Raw genomic sequence first — 24655 nt, 5'->3', positions numbered from 1 at the left:
TTAGGCTGACAGGAGGGACGTCCCACACGGTCGGCTTCCTCTCTAACCAAGCAAGTCGTCCCCAGGCCTCAACACCCCCCGAGAGAGCGGGGTCCATTAACTTCATGGATAAATAATTTCATCCAGAGCTGGAGGGGTAAAGGGCCAGAGATTTGTTACCAAACAGACACAACTGAAGATTTCTGAAGCACAATTACGCTGGATGATGAATCCAACATGTTTATTATATAAAGATCTTCATTGAAGTCTTTCATTCTTTATTTCTGCAGGGACAGCACGTAAGAGTTATCGCTGCAGAGTTAGCGAGCAGCTAACTTGCAACTGTCGTCGGCGGTCATGTAGACAAAAATGTTATTGTGAAGGCAGATTTATATTTACAAATGCATCACTGATTCTGTGCCCCTGTCGATATCCAGAATAACACCAACAAACACAAAGATGCATGCATTCTCATTTAGACTTGCCTATGTAGGGGAGTGATCTGCATCCTGGAATAAACTCCCATAATTTTACTGGCCAGTGGACAATCAGAGTTTCTGTGTATCAATACCTCGACAATACATTTTCCTGCATCCACTGGCAGGTGAGGAAAGCACCTCTCAGCCTCCTGAGAGGGTTTCACAGTCTGAAGATGTGGGGGATGATGTAACGTTAAAGCTCAGAGTAAGAGCACCACGGATCGGGTCTTTGGGTACAAATCCTTTCTTTTAAATGTCCGGGAAAATTTCCCCACCGTGGCACAGCTACTTCCAGGTTGGAAAAGGTAAAAGGTGTGCAGGTACAGATTCGACAACAAAAGCAAAAGCTGAATTTAAATAGAAATAGAGAGACTAAATGATGTGCAATAAAGAATATAAATTAAGACTTATAGCTGCTGCAAAGCTGCAGGACCTGGACCACAAAACAAAAAATGGTGCGTACGTTTATGTGAAATATCATACGTTAAATGTTTTGACAACCAGCCCAAGAGGAGATCGAGAGATGAACAGCAAGAGCAGGGAAGAGGGAGAGAGAGCTCTGGAAACAGGGCGAGAGAGGGAGGGAGAGAGAGAGCAGGGCAAAAGAGGACACAGAGAGAGAGAGAGAGAGAGCTGTGGGAAAGAGTGAAGAAGATGAGAGGCGAGCAGGGAGACTCACATATGGAGACATTACAAGGAAGAGGGCGAAAAACACAGAAGGACGAGTGCGAGACTTTGCACTTTTCTGCGAGAGAGCGAGAGCGCCGCTAAAGGTGGTGGGCCGAGAGATGAGAAGGCGAGAGAGAGAGACAAAAAGAGAGAGCAGCACGGAGAGAGCTGGAAACAGAGGTCGGGCGGACAGGCGGGTGGGCGAGCGAGAGAGCCAGAGGGGGGAGGAAGGGAGGGGGCGGGGCTTGTCGGGAGCCGCAGCCAGTCAGAGGCCGGCGTGGTGCTCTGCAGGGTGAATCTTACCCTGGCAACACAATAGAGCGAGAGAGAGAGAGAGAGAGAGAGAGAGAGAGAGACGGCGGACAGGTGAACAGATGGCTGACTGACTGAGACACAAGCTGATCAGTGGACGACAGAGTGTGTGTGTGTGTGTGTGTGTGTGTGTGTGTGTGTGTGTGTGTGTGTGTACAGTAATGTAACAGAAATGTTCCGTGTCAGAGAGAGACAAAAAGAGAGCGAGAAAAGGGAAGGATGCCCATGTTTGCTCTGTAATGTTCACATAATATCAGTTGTGTTTACATGAGAGAGAGAGAGAAGCTGGTGATGTCAAAGAAAATAAATCAAGTGTGTGTTTGTGCACGAAGACGGACTCGTTCTCTGTTTACTGTTTTCATTGTCGGAGTTGATAGTGAGGCCGTCGTGGTTAAGTGAGGACATTTTGTCTGCTCCTCACATCGTCCAAATGTTCAGGGCCTTGGAGTCCATTATTCCTGCTTATGCACTTCAGAGGTTTAGTGCCAATGAAGGAGGACGTGAGAGTGTTTGGTGGATGAGGAGGTAGCGAGGTCATTTTTGCCTTTAAGGTACGGAAGCAACGATCTTTATCCAACCTGATCAGAGTGTTTCAGGAGCCCGATCCTAACGCTACGCCAGCCATGGTTCATTCACGATAACCACAGTCTGTTGCAGCTCTAACCACACTGTCGTTGCCATGAGCAGGTGTAGCACAAAACGACAGTTTGAAAATGTTGGTGTTGGATTACAAAACAAAAGAGTTATCAGAGATTTGGGCGCCGGGTTAGCTCAGCAGTTAAACTGTCACCATGCACAGAGGCTGCCGTCCTCCATGCAGTGGCCCTGCCTTCGTCTCCCACCCTCGGGCCTTTGCCACGCGTCGTCCCCACTCTCTTCCCCTGTTTCCGACACTATCCACTGTCCTCTCTGTCAATAAAGGCAGAAAAAGCCAAAATAACTAACCCCCCTCGCCAGAAATGACACATCCAACCATCTGTAATGGAAAATTTGGCGAGTTGCTGTCTTAAATCTAAGATTCGGTAACCTAGCGACATCGTTAACACCAAGTAAGATGGTCAGGAAAGCTGGTCTTTTCAGCGTGTCTTTGGGAGCTGGGTGGACCGGGTGTCTCTGCACAGCGTCTCTGTTCTGGACGTCTGACTTGACGCTGGAGGACGGGGAGCAGCTCGTTCTTCTCGGCCTTCGTACACTCATCATGCTGCACTTTGTTAGCCGTGTTGTTTAACGAGTGACTCGCTCTCCTCCTGTTTTAGCGTAACAACAGGAGTGTATTTTGAGCCTCGAAAAGAAGAGCAACAAAGAGGCGTTCACGAGGACAGCTGCGTATTCTCTTTTCGACAGCTGCTGTAACCGTGACAACCACAGACGCATTCGGCTGAAAGTCAAACATCGCTCTCTGTTGTTTACTCTTCCACTCTGAACCGCCGCTGCGAGGTCGGCGCTCATCACGTGACGTGCCAGCTCAACCAAAAGTGAAGCCCAAACCTCTCCGTCGCCCCCTGGGGGAGGGGCTGTTAGTTTAGGGAGCGCTTGATTTGATGTGCAGCAGAGTTTTCTACGGGCGGAGCATTTTAAACGTCAGTATCACCGTCAGTCATGTTTATTTAATTGTGGGAGGACAAAATCTTGATCAGGAATAATATTAAATTCATTGTGCAGATCTACTTTATCAGTTTCTTTGTTGACAACAATATTAACCCGACTGATCCAAATCTATTAAGATTATGTGTTGCACAGAAACTTAAGGGATGCATTTACCAGAATGATGTCAGTTACATTCTTCATGTGTCGGTACATGTGAACGCTGCACCGACGCGTCTCCAGTGTCACCAGCGTTTTGTCTGCAGGCTCTTTATCTCTTTGTGTCCTGACAGCCGGGGGCAGCAGGTCCACGCCTCGATCACATCCTCCACGCAGCCCTCTGCCACACGCCGTCTTTGTCGTGTTCCACTTGTTTATTTCTATTTATTTTCCTCCTCCTTTGTTCCCTCTGTTTTCATTTTTAGGTCAGACACACACATATCCACACACCAGCTGCCACTGCAGAGTGCGTTCTTTATGAACTGTGGACAACAAAGCGAGCGGCGGCCGCGGCGGCTCCTGCACGTTACATTAGCATTAAGCTGCAGATCAGAGCGCTGACTTGTTCTGCTGAGAGCGAGCAGCCGAATCAGGTGACCGTCTCCGTGTTGGAACAAATCTGTCTAATAACCCGCTTCTGCTGGTAGATAAAACACGGCTCTGACACCGCCGTAATAATAATGGCTTTGAGTTTTAATGAGATTCATATCAAAGAGCGCCATTGTTATTAAAAACTGGAAGTGTCTTTACCCTGACATCCAGCAGGCATCATTACCCTCCTGCCCTCACCTGTTCCGAGGATGTGAGACTAATTCATCCCAAATTAAAAGCAGCTCTGTCTCTGCCTCCTCGGGGTTTTGTCGGGCGCTCTTGCAGGTACGAGTCTCCGCCGGCTCCACTTCCGAGGCTGAATTGCTCGCGGTTGAATCATCCTCACTTAGCGTTTGATTGAGCTCAGTGGGAGTCGCAGAACATGTGCTTATGTTTTAATCAGACCACCACTACACGGCAGTCACACTTGACACGGCATAATTAATTAAAGAAAATATAGGCTGAGTGAAATGTTGGAGCGATCTTGGGCTGCTTTGTTTCCTGGAGATAATCTATGAAGCGATACACCGGAAAACAATCACAGTAAGATTTGCTTGTAAGCATTTTTCTGTTCAGTGATTTATATGTTCTACCATTATTTCATAACTATTAAAACAGACTTAAAATGCAAAATCTCTGCAACTTCAGGTTACAATACAAGAACCAGTCGGAGTGTTTGTGCTTCTTTCAGCTCGCTGTTTTGGTTTGACAGAAAATAAACTTTTTATAAACTTTAACAAACCAAAGAGGAAACAAATCAGAAGAATAACAGAAGGAAAAACAGTTTCAAGAAGCCGTAATATTCATCAAGTGCAGCTCTTACTCAGTTAACAGTCTCTTAATACATTTAATATAAATTCAGGCTGTACGGTGGTGCAGTGGTTTGCGCTGTCGCCTCACACAGCTGGAAGGTTCCTGGTTCAAGTCTCTGTTCGGACGTAGGGGGCCTTCCTGTGTGGAGTTTGCATGTTCTCCCTCGTGCATGGTTCCCTCGGGTACATCGGCTTCCTCCCACAGTCCAACATGCTCGTTAGGTTCAGTGGTGACTCTCTCAGTCCAGGTGTAACCCCGCCTCTCGCCCAGTGACAGCTGGGATCGGCTCCAGACCCCCCGCGACCCTGAACAAGATATAGATGATATAGATGATATAATTATAGATTAAAACCTGTTACGTGCAACATGCAGCCATGAAATAAAGAACATGGCTCGTACTAAAGCGTGTAAGGCTGTTTAAAGTCTTCTAAGTGATTATGAATATCGACAGCTTGGTAAGAATGAGACGGGTGTGAACAGGATCTAATGTTCTCTCTTCATGACTCAGGTCCAGACTAAAAAACAGTTTCCTTCTGCTGATAGATTTCAAGGCGAGGGATTTTCTCCTTCTTCTTCTCTTCTGACACCGCCCAGTCTAAGTCTTGTATCGGCCCACAGAAGGCTCTCAAGCTTCAGTCTAAGATCCATTTTGCTGCGAGGATCTTTCTGCTTGGCTGTGTGGTCAAGGACCCACCAGGCAAAGCTACTTAACGGCAAATCTCGTTTAGCAGAATCCTCTCAAAATAAGAGCCTCTCTCTCTCTCCTTCTCTCTCTCTCTCATCCCTCTTTCCCTTCTCCTCGCCCTCTCCCGAGTGTGCTAACGCTGACACAACCTGACTGCCGCTAACACCACCGCGTGCCTCCCAACACGCCCTTTACCCCTTTCTCTGCGCTCAGCCGCTTTCCTCAGTGCAAAGCTTCACACCAATTAGTAACACTGTTGATTGTGCCGAGTGTGTGTGATGCCTCAGTGTGTCATCTGACATGCGGCTCAGGTTTACACACACTCTCTCGCCCTGTGAAAGTGCCACAGGCTGCTGCAGCACACCCTGTACGCTCTGTGGAGACGGGGGGGGGTTGTTTTGATTTCAAAGCTTTCTCCATTTTGAATTTTAGTCAGTAGTTTCTTCACCCTTTTAACCCGCTGACTCCCCGAGAGCACCTGCCGGGGGTGTGAGTGCACATTCATGGTAATACGTGCTTTCACGTGGGCGGCAGATGTTATGATCGTTGACCTCACAAATCGATGGAGCATCATCAGAGGTTGAGAGTTTTACTGCAAGGCTCTTTTTCCACTTCTCGCATACGCTGGCGGAATGAAGAAGCCTCCTTGTGTGTCTTTAGCGGGGTCACACTGTTACATCTGACTTTTACTGCTTCATTTTTATACAATGAACAGTGTGGGAGTCGGCACATGTGGTGCAAGGAAGAGGAACGTTTGTGTTTGTGGGAAAATGGCTTCAAAGTTGTTTTCATGAAGATGTACGCGACTGCTGGAGGTGCAGACAGATGTTTGGCATTTATCATACTGCACTCTTATAATGAGCGTAATACAAGCATTCAGCCTCCACCATGTACAAGCTACATGCTAACACAATAAAGGCAACATTAAGATACGTGACTGACATTAGTTTATGTTTTTATGTTCGTTTTGCTCGTCTGGAATCTGCTTCTCTACATGTCATATTGTTTTAAGGACTTTTCACCTTCTGCAGAAATAATTGAGAATAAAACAAACAGAGAGCCGCTGGGACTCTTTGGTTCCAGCTCTGATCCACAGAAAGGATCGATTGAAGGACGGCTGCTGTGCTTACGGACCTTTAAATCGTCGCTGTCATGAGACCTGATGATGCTGTGTTCTTGTTTCATGTGTTTTGTTTTCGTGCTGTTTCACTTGTGAATTTGTCTTTAAAAACACTCAAAGAGGTAATCCAAAAAACGTGCATGTAAAATGAAATGTAAACATGCCTCCTTCTCCTCCTCTACCCCTCTCTGACCGCCTCAGACGTTGCGAAAGAAAGGCTTTAACGGCTGCAACAGCCCCGAGCCCGACGGCGACGACTCCATCGACCAAAGCCCGCTAAACGAAGACAAGTACCGCAAGACCGAGGACCTGGACAGCCTCTTCAAGCGCTACGGCGTGAGTACCGTCACACTTTTGTCACCTTATCTAACCTACCCTTTCTCTTCTTCTTCTCCTCTTCCTCTATCGACCTCTCCACCTCTCTCTCCGCCCTCCTCCTCCTCCTCTTCTTCTTTTGTTTGGGGAAACGAAGGCTCTGAACAAGAAAGAGCACCGGGACTCTGAGAGCCCAGACCCCGAGGAGCCCTTCTCCCTCACCCCCCGCACTGAGGAGAAATACAAAAAAATTGACGAGGAGTTTGATAAAATGATGCAGAACTATAGGCTGTCAGTGAGTACCGTCCCCCCCACCCCCCCTCTGTGTAACCCTGCCCCCCCTCCTCATGTTGGTACCCCCGCTGCCGGAGGTTTTCCGGCTGCTGATGGCGGCCTGATTACTCACAGAGCACTCGCCTTCACCATTCCCCACCCCTTTACCTCCACCTCTTCACCTCTTACCAACAGCACCTCCCCCCACCCACCAAATCACCTCCCACAACCCCCTCTGATGGTGTGTGACTGAGCAGGACAGGTAGGGCCGAGAGGAGGACTCAGCTGCAGATTATTCTCCTCTTTGGGTTCAGTTTTGTCTCTAAAATCAAAACTTTTCAAAGAAAACAAAGTTTACTTTACGAACAGAAGCAGCCTCACACTCAGAAGACGAAACAAAGACGTGTTCGGCATTTTGGCTTGAAAATAACAACAGTGAAAGGAGTTGCAGACACATTCTCTATCTCTTGATTACCTGACTAAACTTTTCTGTTTTAATTAAAACACAGAGATTTTCAAATAACTTATTTCCACTTGTTTCCACTTCAAATCACCTTTTTTTTTTGCCTTTTATGCCTTTAATAGAGAGAGAGAGAGAGAGAGAGACAGACAGAGAGAGAGAGAGAGAGAGAGAGAGAGAGAACAGTGGATAGTGTTGGATAAAAGAGATGAGAGAGTCCAGATGACACACAGCAAAGGGTCGAGGGTGGGAGTCGAACCCCCGCATGGAGGACTGTAGCCTCTGTATACAAGACGTATGATTTAACCACCGAGCCAAAGCGGCGCCCCTCAGATCACAAGAAATGTTCAACATCAAAAGTCTTCTTAATTTTTGTGACGCAGTTTTTCGTATTTCAGACGACTCCCAGCCTAATCATGTGATGTGTGTTAAAGACCAACATTAATGATGATTATTAGTAGGGGTGGGTATTTCAAGGGGAAGAACTCCCCACCCCCTGTACGCAAAAACACGCTGACAGAGAGAGAGAGGGATTTACTTTGTCACAGCTCTAAGAGGACCGAGCGTAGCTGACTGATGAAATGATTCCTCATCGTCGTTCATTTTTCGAACTCTCTGACGGTTGCAGAAGTCTCTGCATCTTTCTGCAGCGCCACACCCGTTTTACTTTAACCTGGCACTGACGCTTTCTTCTTCTCTTGTTATTTAAAGGCGGTTAGCAAACAGCTTTCAGATTGGCTACAGCCACCGTCTGGCAGTAGTGCCGCATCGCAACCAGGCGCCGATAAAAACAGTGGAAGTAATATATTTTATAGATGAGATAATAGGTGCTTGAGCGTTTCAGTTTCTTTTTAATAAATTAATGACTATTTGAATATTTGAAATTCAGGACCCGTCCCGAATTATTAGAAGATGGAAGCTGCCTGAACCGAACTCTAACTTTAGAATAAGTTCCAGGTTTAAGAAAATAAAATCAGAGGAGGATTTTTGGTTATACCTGACATTTTATTCTGAAAGGTCAAGTTTATCTCGACATTTTGACTTTATCTTCAAAATGCAAAATTAAAAAGCATCTTCTTCCTCAGTTTTTTACTCACGTCCTTAATACCTGTCCACTTTTACTATGATCTTATTTCAAGACCACTCCACAATTATTTTACGATCGTGTTACCTGCACTGGAAACCAGGTGACATTCAGGTTTTAATAAAAAAAAACGTTCTTGAACTAAGCAGGTGTCACTTTTTTACAGTGCTGCAGAAACAACCTAATGTGAGTGATAAATCCTCCTGTGTAACACCTAACTGGGCGCTGCTTTCCTGTGAGCGTTCACCTGCCACACAGTGAACAGCTTCCTCGGGAGTATTACAGCTTTAATATTTCTCATGCCTCTGCAAGTTCAGCAATGCACAAGAATAAACAACAGACGGAGAGGAGTGCTAACTAGGTCCCCGTTTATACAAAAGTTGGCATAGCAACAAATAGGAGGAAGTCATGCTTTATGCTAACGCCCGACACGTTGGGAGCATGCCTCGCAGCGCTCGGATTGCTTCGCTCAAAGTGCAGATAGTGTAATACTTAGCAACATGAGGGGAGCAGGCGTGCAATAACAGACGCACTGTTTCCTGACATTATGCAGGTGAGACCTTACTGGTCGTCATGTACAGTATCTCAGAGGTCATTTTAGTCCCGATCCTGCGGCTGGACTCGCTCCTGACATTATGCAGCGTCTGGCGCTCCGCCCGGCCCCTTTTACCGCTCCGCTCCCGTGCCAAGTTCTCCGTGATTCATTTTTCCTCCCTGCTCAATAATGCCATTAATGTCACTTTAATGAGAAGCACTCAATTTACATCCCCTCTTCCTGTCTGCCTGCTCCGCTGATTGGTCACTTGGGATGGGACAGATCCCTCATGTTGAGGCGCTGCGGCAGAGTAAGACTGCGGGTATTCCTGAAGTCTTACATGTGGTGGTGTTTCTGAACACCCAGAAAAGGGGAAGAATGGACCATCACTTCACGATACAGTAGATCAGTTAGGTCCTAATAAAAGAGTCTGTCTTGGTGTTGGAAGCGGAGCAGTTTTGTCCACTGCAGGCTTTGGATGAATCCTGGAGAGAAGCAGAACCCATCGGCTGTAATCTAAAGACCATGTAGCTTTTAATTCATCTAGATAAACAGATATGTGCACATGAGGGGAGCTAACAATCTGGTCAGCTGCTAGCTGGACTGCTAACAATGAGCAGCGCACTGTAAAAAGGAAGTAAACCCTTTATCCTTATCGAAATAACCGCCGGCTGTCCCGTAGGCGTCGTGCCCCCCAGCCCCGCTCCCACCAGAGCACTGCCCTTCAGTATCTCTGCCTCCCAGCCTGCACACCTTTCACAGGGCACCAGCCAACAGAAGCAAACATCCCCACCCACCTCTCCTCCCCCTCAGCATCATAATCCCCAGCATGACAGCTAGGGGCCGGGATATACAAGCTTAATCCCACTTGTACTAAAATACCTCCTGAGGTAAGGAGAGAGCGGCGGGGGGAGCGGGCAGGACACTCGGCGAGACAGGACCCCCGGGCTAACGTATCTGCTTCTGTTAAACTGGCGCTGAGTAAAAGGAGCGTTTCTAACCGGAGGGTCTCTGGTGTGATCCCGCTCCGGCTCACAGATTCTGCGTCGGCATTGAATTAGAAATAGTTTTCTTCCTGTACAAACCAGCTCCGTGGTGCCTCTGAGCAGAGAGCTGGACGTCTCACATGTGTCCTGTAGAGGCTCGAGCTGCACACTTACACACACCCGACTTAATTTAATAAAAATAACAACTAGAAATAATCTGAAATTTACACTTTATTGGTGAATGTCAAACGTACAGACGTTCGTCGGCTCGTAGCACGAAGCTGGACAAATCTGTTACTTAATCTGTCGGCTGGTCAAAGTGACATCAAAAACCAAAATGAATTCAAAACCAGCAGCCAGGCATGTAGAGAGTCACCAAACCTCGAGTCTCGAATGTTCAAGTCCGAGTTCAAAAGCACCAACCTTCTGCTTATGAGACGACCGACTCTACCGCTGAGCCACAGCCGCCGCGTGTTTGAGGTCGTCCCCGTCTTCTCCTCGATGGTTCTTTCACATATCGAACATGTCGCACAGCTCTTGCTGCATTTCCTGTAAAATCTTTGAAAGCTAAACGAACAATTCGTAACTCTTCATCGGAATAACCGCTGGCTGTCCCGTCTCTAGCGTCTAGCACCTAGTGCAGGTGAACACACGTGCAGGCCCTCGCTCCATCTTCTGAGTCCGATTGTCGTCAATGCTCCGGTCCGATTCGAGTCACGAGTCCTGGACTCGAGTACTGCGTCACTGCTAGCAGCTACCTTTAGCGTAGAGCAATATCCAAACAAAAGCCTTTATCGAAGCGCTTCAAAAAGGTGCAACGTGAGAAAAATCAACATTTTGAATATTTTTTTAATAAATACTTAAAATTTTAATCATCCACAACGTGATACGACATCTTCTGATGACAAAATGTGTTTCAATCTTAAAACACATGCAGAGCTAAACAGAGAAATAAACACGGAGTCTGGTCGAAGAATTCACGACTGTTATTCCTAAAAGAAGGTTTATCAGCGGCTCATGCGTCGCACTGTGTCTGAACAGACTCTTCGTACTGTTTGCTTCCTGTGAGGACAAAGAACTGCCCTATAAGAATATTTAAACATGAACAACCTTGATTATAAGAAGATAATGTCTCGAGTTCGTTCTCTCAGGCGTGGTGCGTTTATGTGTTGTGCAACCCGCCGGCTCATTTTGTAATTTCACACCATGAAAGCGTCACAAACGGCCTTTTGAATTATTTAGCTCATTTCAAACGCGTCTGTAACGTTGCATCTTTGTTCAGATCCACAGCTGCTAACAAACACACGTTGACAATCCTAAAGTAACTGAAGAACAAACAGACTCTGAAAGGCTTCCAGGACGAGAGAAACCAGGCCGAGAATCCAGGAAACGCAGCCTTACTGTGAGAGCTCCTCTGAGGGAAGCTGGGCGAGCTTTCTCTGCCTCTTTTTGTTCCCTTCACACTGAAGAGGCCTTCAGCTTCCTCACACGAGCCTCCGGAAAAGCTCCCAGTCAATTATTTACCTAACAGGTCCTTTTTTTTTTCATGTCTTAGTGTTAAGCCTGCAGGACGATGAGCGGGGCCTAATTAACCCTCCGCTCTGCTGTGGGGAGCATCAGTGTTAAAGGAGCTGGAGTGGGCAGATGTAAATTCACTCGTAATTTTCCCAAAAGAGGGATTAAAGCTCGGTGGAGCACGGAGCAGAGCAGGACGAGGACACATTAAAAATTCATACTAAGAGGAGAAGGAGGAGGTGCTGTAGTTGTTACCTCGCAACCAGAGGCCGGCAGCGTCGTAGAAGTCCTGTTAAAGACGTAACAGACGGGCAGTAAAAGGAGAGGTGTTTAAAGGAGACGGCTGCGGCCACTTGGAGCTAAGAAGTGTCTCTAAAACAAAACGCTCGACACACTGAGGCTGAAGGAAGTTTTAGGACACGGACGAGCCGGGAGGTTCGTTTTTAAACCATCAGAATAAATAAACATGCATCTATTCTGGCTCACAGCTGTTACTTACATCAGTCATTAAAATAAAGATCGGTTCCTGATAGAATAAGATCAATGTACGCTGATACGCCAAACTCCATGCACTTTTCTGGGTATTTAAAGTCACAAAATTCAATTTTATTCGTCATTTTGACTCTTAAAGTATTTATTTTTTAAACACTATCATCCAACTTTACAGTCTGGCATTACTAAAACAAAATTACTTTGATCTGTATTTTATCAACAATGGCTTTCAAGCACTATAATTGCTTTACAAAGTGTTATAATGAGCGGTTAAGTGTAAGAGCTACAGTCTGCGACGCGGCGGCCCGGGTTCGACTCCCCCCCGCGTGTCACCCTCGCTCTCTCTTCTGCTGTTTCCAACACTACTCACTGTCCTCTCTCTAAATGAAGCATGAAAGGCCCAAAAATAAGTTATGTATAAGAAAGCGGCCTTCTGATTACCTTTGTCATATCTCTGAAATCCGCTGCACAATCCACAGGCGCAGTGACTCGCTGTATTGGCGGCCATATTGGTAACCTGTGATTTCTTCCCCTCTTAGTTTTAAAAATCCATAATCGGTCGGGCTTTTGTTTTTCCTACATACAGTCAAATCTGTTCAAAAACAAATCTCTGTTTTAGCCAGCGTCCTGCAGACTTCCTCCTGGAGGACGTCTGCATTATATTATATTTAATCCCTCTCTTCGTCAGCTTCTTTAAAATATTCTTAAATTTTGTGCATAAACTAAAATAACACTTTCAGGTTGAAGAGTCCGGTTCCCCCGTGTTCCATCAAAATGCCGTCCCTCAAAGTCAGTAAAGAAACATGTCAGGCTGCAGATAAGCCCCGCCCCCTTCAGCCCTGTGACGATAAATCTTCTCCAGTGTTGTACGCGCCGTGTTTACACACCTCCGCCCCCTTTGCACTAACCCTTCACCCCCTCATCCATCCCTCCATTTATCCGCCCCCTCCCTCTTCCCTCTGCTTGGCCGGTGTGCAGTGGTGCAGTGCTGTGAGCTGCTATCTTCACCCGCCCGGGTCACCACCTACTGTGCAGCTCTGTCTGTACACTCAGAGACAGAGAGACCCTCTGACGGGGCAGTTTTAGATCTCAGGAAGCTGGAGGAGTCAGCCGTTTGTTTGGCTCCAGGTTTCAGGACAGACTTATTTTAACCTCAGATTCCCTTTTGTGCTTTAATAGACTTAATTTAACAAAACTAAACTTTACCTTCGTGCTAGTTTGACCGCTACCGTAATGATCCGAATGTAAGACAAGAAAAAGGGATCTGCTTATATTCGGGGTCTACACTTTTAGATGGCAACATACGTTCACAACAGTAGACTGATCCACTTATCTATGAACCCCTTATGACTGAGGCCAGCCGGCGCTCACAGCTGAAGAGCCAGGGGGATGAAAGATGCAGAGACACGGTGATCGTCCGGAACAAATGGCTCAAAAGTCGTTGAAGTTAACCGACAACTGAGGCGGAGTTGTGATGCTAACTTTAAGATAGAATTGTTATCAGCAGCAGAGTCATTAAACAACAGCCAAGAAATACGACGTCACAGAGAGTAAAGTCTGAAGACGGCAGTGTTAGCTTACAGATGCTAACAGAGAAAGTCGTACCTTGGTCCTCAAAGCGACCACTTTAAGAGACAGACAGGAGAGTGTGAGTGTGTTACTGAAGAACAGAACGAAGGTCTGCCCGTCACCAGCGCTGTCATCAGCTGCTTCAGGACCGCTCCGTAAAATAAACTCCACAGTCAGAGATTTATCCAAACTTTGAGAGGCATTTTGTACAAGTTAAATGTGACAATTTAATCTAAAAGATATTGAAAATGTGATTTTATTTAAAAGGTAAAATAAAATTGTTTTCTTCTTTCTATAAAAACAAATGTGGGACTGTTACCAAGGAAACCAGATTTCGGATCCAGTGTGAAACCAAAAGTCAACTTTAGCTTAAATAGAGCAGGTTTAGACCGTACTTTTAAAACATAAAACATGAACAAATAAAATCTCCTTCAGCTTCACTCGCACTCTTTTCTTTTACCGCCTCTCTCCCACAAGAAAAGCAAACATTTCAGAGGTAACAGAGATGGAGGGCAGGAAGGTGCCCTCGTCCTCCTCTCAGTTAAACTGGGTCCCCGGCTGTTTGAGTACAGTACAGCACAGCTCTGGCCCATATTCTATATATAGAAGGCCTTCTTTCAGATTGAGCTGGAACAGGGTGAAATGGGTCGGATGGCTGGACAACCAGAGGTCCTTGCCCTTGATTTTTTCCAGGACCTCGGGCTGTCTGCTCGTCCACTTTCAAGGTGAACTCAGGTGACGAGGAGGCACATTTAAGAGATCAGAAAGGAAAGTAGTCCCCTCTCCAGGAACAAGACGAACATGTGACACATGATATCTCCTAGCGTTCCCGGTGAGGAGCACATGTCAGCAGGGTGGTGGGATGTAGCTGGAGTCGGACATGCACGCTACAAAGTGTCACCAAATAACACAACGCAATAACCCGCTGCTGCTGCTGCGACAGGAGTTTAACCCGGCATGAGGCGCGAGAGGCGACACAGCTTTTTGGCCTTTCCACCAAGTCACCTTGCATGCTTAAACTCAGCGAGTGTGTGTGTGTGTGTCAGAGACTTGATGTGTGTGTTAGCTTGAAGAGTTAATTTCCAAAACTTGAAAGAAGCATTTAATTTTTTTATGCATATGTTATCCCAGCTTATTTCCTGCTACACTCTGATGAATCTTGAGAATAGTTTAGTTTGTTTTTACGTGTACATGAAGGTTTCAGTCCGCCAGGTCATTTGAAGCTGAATCCAAAAGGCAGCTGGACGTCTGCGGGCTGCTTCAGCCCGGGTGTGAGGCGAAATGTGTTCAAGAATGTGTTGAACACTTGAACCAAGTTCAGTTGCCTTTTGAATTCAGTTTGTACAACTTAATGAACTTGTTACTTGATGCTCAATCAATCTGAAAATTATCATTTTTTGGTTAATGTGCTAAAAACTCAAAAAACAGCTTTTCCAGCACCCTGACTTCAGGATGTAGTCTGTAGGGTTTCGTTTTATATCCTTATTTTAGCTCAAATATCCTCAAATCAAATCAGTGTTTGCATTAAAGAGTCCTTTGAACTCGATTTTAGGAAAGCAAGTGAATATTCGTCAGTGCAACCTGTTTCTAAAATCAGATGTGTTTGTACTCTTGTCAGTAAAGTTTATTTGGTGCAACACCTTTCACAGAGCAAAGTCTCAAAGTGCTTCACAAAATATTACAATAATAAGATTAACAATCACAAAAAAATAACAGAGAAAAACTACAGATGTGCAGAATTACATGAGATGATCAAAAGCCCGTTTAAATGTGTTTTTTAAAAGCGTCAGTAGAAACAGCCGAGCGTGTGTGCACAGAGTGTTCCAAAGTGTTGGAGCCACGTTCACCTTTTGTTTTCAGTCGGACACGAGGGACGACAAGTCGACCCTGGTCAGAAGACCTGAGGGATCTACAGGTGATGATAGAGCCGGTCAGAGATGTATTAGCTGAAAAAATGATTTAATATAAACATTTTCTCTGTTTGAGCTTCAGAAAGTTTCTTAAACCTCCTGCTATGATTGGATTTGATCACATTTCCAACGTAAGGTACAACAATGGTTTTTGGGAGGTTTCTCCAACTACGTGAACAAAATACAACTTGAGACAATAAAGCAGAAGAAGCAGGGAAAAGGATCATTCAAACATTAATATAATCCAAATAAACTGAAATTATTTCCAGGTTTATGAGGAAAATACTTTTAATTTTAATACTTTAAATATAGCAGCACCAGGATGCTATATAATAACACGTAAGCTCAGTTTCATATAATTGTATAAAGTCTTAAGTTGTTTTGGAAAGCCTCCTCCTGTGATTGGTCGATTGTGTGACTGTGTGTTTTTCACCTGCAGGCTTGTGTTTGCTGCTGCTGATCACTAACTGATCACCTGTCCTTTACTGTATTTATACATGTGCGTGTGTGTCCGGAGACACGCATCATCCAAGTCTAAGCCCCGCCCTCTTCCTGTCTCTCCTCCAGTCCACAGTCCCACAGCCCACCTTCTCCATGCCAGTCACCGTGCCAGTATCCAATCAGAACGCAGCAGCGGCGGCAGCCCTCCAGTTCAGCAACAACCCCGGCGGCGCCCTGGTCACCACCACCTCCTTCGTCACCTCCACCCTCACAGACCCCCGCCTCCTGTCGCCACAGCAACCAGCTCTGCAGAGGAACACCGTGTCGCCAGGGTTACCACAGCGACCAGCCAGCGCAGGTAAGAGGCGCAGGAGGAAACTCAGCTGGGAAGCTTTGGTTAAATCTGTGTCTGTGCAGCTCCGCAGCATGTTCACGGTCGTGTTAATCAATAATCAACTTCCACTTTCAATCCTCTCTGCTGCTGATTGATCGAACAAGTGAATTAGAGCTTTATCCAAACGCCTCGGCCTTTGATGCACAGCAGCTGATGAGTTTTAGATTTCTGAAAGCAGCAGCAGAAGAAGAAGAAAGAAAAACCCTCAGACAAAAACAAGATTGAAGGAGAAAGACTTCAAAGTGCCCGCCCACACGGTTTGATTGACAGGTGCTCTGTTGCAGAGAGAAAACAACAAAGCAGAGACAATTTTCAAACTCACTCACATTTCTGTTTAATTTAATAATTTTCTTGACTATAAATTACACACACGTCGATAAAGTATCTCCATTAAAAGCTCTTATAGTGGTTTTATTGTCTCTGCTTTCCATTTAGGCTGAGATCAATGTATGATTCAGCTTTAGAAAGAGATCTCATTGTGGAGACAGGAGGAGCAATACAAACGAACAGAAGTGCTTTTAATGTATATAATGTATATGAGAACAAGCAGGAACATCGCTGGGCTGCATTTACAGCAGACAGAGTAAAAATAAAAGGACTACAAATAGATACCTCACACAAACAAGACAACAACTCCAGAACCTCTGATCGAAGATGAAATGCACCTCTCAAGCTTTGGGCCTTCTTCCATCAGACTCATTAATGCCTGAGCTAGCTTGGACCCTATTTATTATTATTTTTGTTTTATATCTTTTTGTTTAGGTAGGATGCTTTTTTGGAAGCATAAACAGACGTTACTTCTCTCTTTTCAAAGCCACCAGACTCCATTGACAAAAACAGTGATTTTACCTCACAGATCAGAGGAGTTTTTAGTGTGTTGCTGCCTCTGTTGGTCAGTGTTTTTGTGTAATTGTGTGATTTTAATGTTTCAAATGGTTACACAATATTTGTGTTACAGACATTACCCCCCAAAAAACTAGCTGATCAAGGCAGCTGTTGACAAGAAACTCCTGTGTTCTGCAGGGTTAAATCACTGTATTTGTCAATGGAGTCTGGTGGCTTTGACAAGAGCGATGAAACGGCCGTTTCTGGCTCTAAAAATGCATCTTCCTCTTTAACAAAAAGGTCTGTTTCCGTAGGGATCATTTCTGTAATGTTGTCACACACTTGGAATAAAAATCTGAGCCTGAAACAACAAGAACTCAGAGAAATCAAAAGCAAATCTAAAACTTTTTGCACCTTTTAGTCATTTAGACCCCAAAATATGCAATGACAGGAAGTATAGGGCCCATTAAAAATACAGTTTTATTATATTATTGTGTTTTCCCTTTCTAACAAATGCACAAAATGCACAGATTGGAGACCATTTTTCCAAACATGTTAAAGTGCTGCATGCCAAATGTCCCCTGAATGATCTGAGCCACCTTTACAGACATGGTTGTCACAGTGATGTAGCTTTTCATGAGGTGTAATAGGGGCTATTTTTCAGCACAGTTTATGTGTCGACTGTGTTTTATAGAGAGAACAAGCAGCAAAATGAGCAAAGAAGTGAGTGCGTGTCGGTGTATTGATGTCCTGTGAGTTACTCTTGTTTGCTCACATAAATGCACACCGCCTTTTAATGACACACATCCATCTCTTCCTTGACGGAGGCTGGTACGCTCCTGTGTGCGCCCGCTGCCTCTGTGTGGCAAAGCGATCCTTCAGCCTCCGACTAAAAGGATTTGTGCCCCATTTCTGCGTCTCAGACAAGGTTACTTATCTAGCTTTGTTCCGAGCAGAGTAATCTCATTGTAAGTCAGAATTAGGTGATGTAACGTGCAACAAATGCATTACAGCATCTTTCATAACATGCCGTTCTGCGAGGCAAGAGGGTTTCACATAGCAGTAATGGACGCGCTCCCCCTCCCCGTCCCTCCCTCCTTCTCATAACTTCAGCCGTGCAAATACTCTGCAGCACTCTGCTATGCATCCCGCATTACAGGAGATGTATTGGGTTCATCGTGTTTGCTTATTGGTGAGTTTCCACGCATCAAGTCCAGCCAGATTTTTACACCCGCCCCTGATGACCTCGACTTTCTGCCTTTCTGAGGAGAGTTTGAGCCAGAAACCGAATCTGAACCCCAACAGGGAAAATAAGTGTCAGTGCAGAAAAATGCTGTCTGCCATGTGGAAGGAAATGTTTGCTAGAATGAAGATAAAGGTGTAAAGACACACAGACTCTAGTGTATGAAAATGTTTCTTTAGGGAACAGAAAAATTAATCTTCAGAGTCAGTTTAGTTACGTTTGTTTGGTTGCTGCACAACGAGCTGCAAACGCAATTAGAGCTGCAACTAACCAGTATTTTCATTATCGATTAATCTGAGGATTGTTTTCATGATTAATCAGTCCTCAAATCCTCATTAAACTTTCCCAAATCCCAAAGTGACGTCTTCCAGTTGCTTCTTTTGTCAAACCAGCAGCCAAACACCAAAAGAACTCTTCATTTAAAATCAGAGAAGAGCTGAAACAAGCAGATGTTTGACATCGAACCTCACTCTCCTTTTAGCTCTGTTTTGGTGAACATTGGGACTGAACAAGAACATTAAAGTTGTTGACCAGTTGATGAATGAAAATACTAAAATAGTCAGGACTTTGACAAACTAACCAATCACGGTAGCGATACACCAGAAAGTCCCATGTTTGATGAGGTAAAATTGCTCTTTTCTTGAATGGAGTCTGGTGTATTTGAAGAGAGCGATGTATCGACTGTTTCTGGTTAAAGAATCATCTTCCTCTTTAACAAAAAGGTCTATCTCCTTTATATATACATAAATATATATATATATGTATATATATATATATCAGAAATAGTCATTGCATCAACAAAAACAGTAATTTTACATCACAGACCAGACGAGTTGTTGGTGTGTCGCTGCCGCTGTGTTTTTGTGTTATTGTTCAAATTGTTAGGTTTAATGCAACAAAATATTTGCAACACACATGAACAAAAAAAAACCGAGTTAATCGAGGCGGCTGTTGACAAGAAGCTCCTGTGTTCTCCAAGGTAAAATTACTGTTTTTGTGAATGGAGTCTGGTGTCTTCAAAGAGAGCGATGTCTGTTTGTGGTTTCTAATGATCATCTTCCTCTGTAACAAAAAGGTCTATCTCTGTAGGGATCCTTTCTGTCATGTTGTCACACACATAGAGTAACAATCTGAGCCTGTCAGTGGAAACAACAAGAACTTTTAGTGGACGCACTTTGAACAAGGATTACGTTGCTGGCATTACAGCTAGTAGACATGCTACCTACTAGTCTATTAGTCATTTAATACGATAGTCTTAGGGCCACATTAAAGAAAAAATAAATCTGAGATTACCAGAATAAAGTTGTTATTTTAGCCTTTTTGTTATATTGAAGGGTAACATCAGAAGAGCAGCCAGCTGCCCGCTCTAACATGACTAAAATCAAGAGTCATTTTCAAATGAAACCACGTTTTAGAGTCCGATTTGTGAAACCGATACTAAATATAAAACTGTGTAATGTGCTTACTACGTGTTATACGGTAACACGGTCTACAGCGAAACCAATGACTGTATATATAGATGGACGCCTGTCTTTATCTGCTCTCATTGTATGAAAGTGATGCCAAAATAGCCCCCGCGATAAGCGATGCCTTCTTGTGATGGTGACATCATTTGGAGTCAGAGTGTGCGCAGTAGAGATCGGCGGGTGGCGCCACAGTAGCCACTTAACTTACCGAAAACACAGCAAGGATTCCGCACGCCGGCGTGTTTAACAGCACAACAGCTTCTCTGTGTTGGTCTGAGGTTAACGTTCACAGGTATGAAAACTTCAATGACTGTAGTGATTGTTTTAGTTACGTCTCCTCTCGCTGATCGTCCTCCACTCTGCTAATCCAGAACAGATCGGCTGCAGGAGCCGTATTGGTCAACAGAGCTGTCAATCATCATTTTTACAACATCAAATAACTAATTAAAAATAAACTTGGATGTAAATCAGCATGATAAGAACTAACTATAATGACAGAAACCATGTTTGAGAAAAATATATTGGGCGTGTATTTTGATTTTATAGTTTGACTCATGTCCCACCTGTTAACATGGAGGAGGCGGGCTTTATGAGCTATACTGCAGCCAGTCAGCAGGGGGCGCTCGGAATATTTTGGCATCACTTTTAGGGAGCTGTCGTGTCGTCCATCTTTTTATACAGCCTGTGAGCGAAACCGAGGAGGCTAGGAGATCTCACGTTGTCGCGAGATACATGTATGCTAAGCTTCCATGCTACCGGGTGTGTTCAATAAATAGAGCTGCGGCTGAAGTTGTGTTAAACCTTCTGTGCAGTCATTTACTTTAACGTGGCCCTGGTACTCCATCGTAACTTAGAACTCAACATATGTTAGAATAAAGCACACTGGAATTGTAAGTGCAGAATATAATCACATAGTTGTCAGTTATACTGACTGTAACGTCGAATCAGGTGCCGAGGTTATCTTTATTTCCCGTTTAAAATGAGCCTGATGATTTCTCCTCTCAATTTGACACAAGTACCATCGAGATGTGGTGAAAAAGGCACTTATAAATTAATAGTTACTCAGAATTGAAACCAATTAAGCTCCTTCATAGAGTGAAGTGGGTGTCGAGAGCAGAGGCACTTTTTTATTTAATCAAATATTTTTTAATTACATATTTCTAAAGGGGACGTGCAGCAGTTTAGATCAGTGCTGTTCACATGAAATGAAACAGCATGAGGAATGTTTTATTTCATGGCCTTGGTGTGTTTTTGTGTCCTAGGTGCTCTGCTAGGAGGAGATCTGGGGAATTCAAACGGAGCGTGCCCGAGCCCAGTCCGTGAGTAGTCTGCTTTTTCAACCTTGCTCTTTAAGTTTACAATGACACACACACACACACACACACACTACCATCCCGATCTTCTGTCTGTTTTTTATCTGCAGTTTTGAAAAGAGAAATAAGTTCTGAATGTGACTCACAGTCGGAGCGATGCAGAGTATTTTTCTGTGTGGCAACAGGCGGTCACATGTGCGCAGCTCGAACACAGACACACACACAGAAGCAGGAAAACACCTGTTGACTGTCGACAGCTGAAGGTCGCAGTACAAGCTGCTTGAAATCAGTCCAAAGACGGTTTCAGGTTGTAGAGAGAGGAGAGCGTTTGAAACGACGAACAGAAACTGACAGATAAAGACCTAAAAAACGCTCAGCTGGTTTTATTGTTTTCTTTTGTTGCTTTAAAACTAAAATGAAGTTCAATATGTCAAAGTTTGACATCATAACTGACCCGGTCCGGTGTCTGCCAGCTGCTGAGAATACCTGAAAGGGAGCTCTACATGTTGTTCCCGACTAATTGAAGTGTTTGTCATTGATTTCCTTTTTGACTCTAATGTCAGGATGACTTTATTCAAAGCAGCGCAACAATATGACTCCAACATGACAGCTGAAGAGAAACTCAGTCCTGAAGTCTGTTCTTGTTCTAACATCTAAACAAGATGAAGCTGAATTTTCCACTTTCAGATTGTGTAAACATTTAAAGGTCAAAGCGTGTAAACAATCAAGATGTTTGCAGCCTAATTAGATTTTGGTTATTCAATAAAAAGCTTCACACCAAACGCTACGTCAGCCTTCATGAGTCTAAATTTTACCTGTTAAAAGCATGTTTAAAGGAGTTTTCCATAAGTGATGGCTGTCAGTCACACATGAAAACATTTACTACTTAGGAAGTCACAACATGGTTAATTTAACCAGAGGAAGGTTTTAGTCATCAGAAGTTTGGATTGTAAGAAATCACAGAAACAAGCTTTAAGGTAAGCAGCCGTTCAGTTGCAGCCCCCTGATCGGGGGCAGTCCAGAAGGGTCTGATTGGCCGCCCCAGGAGCCACCCAAAAACTCCTCAACTATGATTGGCTGAATGCCAGAGGCGGGACTTGCGTTAAAATAATTTGGGCTGCTAGTAGCTTTCTTTGTACTTCAGTGTGTCACATTTCCTCTTGATGTTCTTGTTAGGACAAACATCTTTTTGAGTCCGTAAAGAAGCAAGATTTATATGTCGCCACTCGGTTGTGTTACTTTTAGCATAACTAACGTTGCTTAAGTTAACCTTTTATTTTAAAGATAATGTGTTATTTGAAAGGGCCTTTCTTAACCATGTGTAACACAAGCTATTCGATTGAGTTGAAACCAAAAACATTTTAAAGTTTATTCTTCGGCCGTTTAAGAGTCCGCCATCTCGTTTGAATTGCCGCACAATGCATCTTGGGATACGGTGGGCCGCAAAGGACACACCCGATGGATCCTTCGCGGCCGGGGAAATGGAGGACGCATTTGTCAGCCACATCTGAAGGAGCCTTCGAATCGGGACAGCCTTCAACGTTGTTTCTCCAGTCTTTGAGCACAACACCCGAGCTATTGGGTGTGGCTATGGTGCAGAGCCGCAGAGGTCACATTTCTAATCTGAAATCGTTTCATTTGAATAATCATCCGATGTCCTATGACACGTTCTTTTACTAAAGTATCTTTGAGTGGAGCAGGGACCTTGACATGCTAACTTTTTAAGCTAATCAGAGATGTTGGTGGTGATTTAGTGCGAGGAAACAAGAACTGGAAACAGGCAGATTCAGGCTGATAGAAGTTTTGCCCTGAGTCAAAGTATAGCGTCAGAGTTTTACAGAAACCTTGGTGTGACAGCGGCCCGCTCACCACTCCTCCATCTTTATCGCCGTTTATCAAGGACTTAGCTAGCTAACGCTGAAGAAAGATGAAGCCCCCATTCTGGAGCCTGCAAAGTTATGATCAGTCAAATGCTTCTCCAACCAGGGCAGAACATTCACGTTGTTATTCAAAGGCTTTGAAACGTTCACACCTCGTCTCGTCCTGCTCTGGAAACCAGCTGGTTAAGGTTGATGAAAGTCGTGCCCATTACGACAACAGTCTGCTCGACCCTCCTCATCTTCACTCTTTCCCGTCTTCACCCTCTGCTCCATCTACTCCCCCTCCCCCCTTTCATCCTGTCTCCCTCAGCTGTTCCCCCTCGTCTTCTCTCTGGAATTATCTCCCCCCTCCCCTCCCCCACCCCCCACCCTCTCATCCAACTGTCCCTTGTCTTGGCACCGGGCTCTCCTCAGAGGTGACTTTGACACTGGCCAGAGCTCCCCCCTTAAATCCCATTAGCCAGGACAGATAGAGGCAGCCAGGCCGTGGTGATAGATATGAAGGGACGCTTTTCGTCTTTCTATATTCACTCTATAAAGTTATTGTCTCGGGGTAAGGTGGGCCAAAAGAAATCAATACATTTACATTAACTCCCCTGCACTGTATCAGAGGAATGTGCCAAAGCCGAGCTCGTATATTGATATTAGTGTTTCAGGGCTATTAATGAAAGAGTATATATACGCTCTGTGAGCTCTTAGATGTTGGCCTCGATCGATAGAAAAGTGTTGCTGAAAGATCAAATTACTGCCTTTTAGAAAATCAACGTTTAAACTTTAAATAGTGAAGTGAAAACAGAGCGTTTGTTTTGTGGACGCGCTCCAGATTTCTGAGTCTTAACATTCAATAGTAATCAAGACATCGTCAAAAGGCACCGAACTTTAACGATGTTTTGACACGTAAATTGGTGTATTCTTAATTGCTTCAATTAAATGAGCTCATAATTAATGTCTGACTGTTTGAAAAAGTCCAGACCTTATTAAAGCTTTTCAGCTTTAACGGACATGCTGCAGCTTTTCACAGTGTAACCCAGATCTTCCATTAAATAGTAGGTCATATCACCTGGACTAATTGACTCGTTGGTTAATCATACATTTGTTTAAACCAATGACTGCATGTAAAGATGGCCGACGCGTCTCCACCTCCACTCGTTGTTCAAAAGTGACACCAAAACCCCCCCAGAGCGGGCGCTGCCATCTTGCTCATTTGTATCCAGAGTGTGTGCAGTAGAGATCGGCTGCTCGAGCCGCAGTATTGACACCTTTACCTTGTGTCCTTGGCGTGTTGGAGCCCTCAGGTGTCCTCACCGTGTTGGAGCCCTCAGGTGGGCTCAGTCTGCAGCAGAACAGCTTCTTGTGTTGGTCTGAAGCAGATATTTGCGCTGATGGAAAGTTCAGTGACTGTAGTGTTAGTGTTAGTTACGTCTCCTCTCGCCGTTCCTCCTCTACTCTGCTACTCGGGAACAGAACGCTGCAGGAGCCCCATTTGTTAATCATGTCAATCATGAGGCCCCGCCCCCTTTTTATGCCATCTAATAACTAATTAAAAGTAAACTTGTTAGAAAAGTGAACACTTGGACATAAATCAGCATGATAAGAACTAACTATAATGACAGAAACCATGTTGGAGAAAAATGTTTGACTCATGTCCCATCTGTTAACATGGAGGGGGCGGGCTTTATGAGCTATACTGCAGCCAGTCAGCAGGGGGCGACAGAGAGGGTT

At 44.7% G+C, this 24655-nt stretch overlaps 1 protein-coding gene across 6 annotated transcripts in view; it reads left to right on the top strand.

The window, feature by feature from the left end:
* The window catches only part of mef2d (myocyte enhancer factor 2d), a 110157-nt gene that overhangs the window by 61163 nt on the left and 24339 nt on the right, over positions 1-24655 (top strand). For 3 of the 6 annotated variants that reach the window (XM_069655499.1, XM_069655498.1, XM_069655497.1), the window contains exons 4-6: positions 6705-6842; positions 15939-16170; positions 21003-21059. In XM_069655499.1, the coding sequence (XP_069511600.1) occupies positions 6705-6842; positions 15939-16170; positions 21003-21059 (427 nt within the window). Of the gene's footprint in view, positions 1-6433; positions 6569-6704; positions 6843-15938; positions 16171-21002; positions 21060-24655 lie in introns of all 6 variants that reach the window. The other 3 variants (XM_069655501.1, XM_069655500.1, XM_069655495.1) reach the window with 1 other exon arrangement.

Source organism: Semicossyphus pulcher, unplaced genomic scaffold, assembly GCF_022749685.1.
Source record: "Semicossyphus pulcher isolate SPU_LCO1_2020_fin unplaced genomic scaffold, fSemPul1.0.p SCAF_9, whole genome shotgun sequence".
Taxonomy (NCBI): domain Eukaryota; kingdom Metazoa; phylum Chordata; class Actinopteri; order Labriformes; family Labridae; genus Semicossyphus; species Semicossyphus pulcher.
This window is presented reverse-complemented; position numbering and strand designations above follow the sequence as displayed.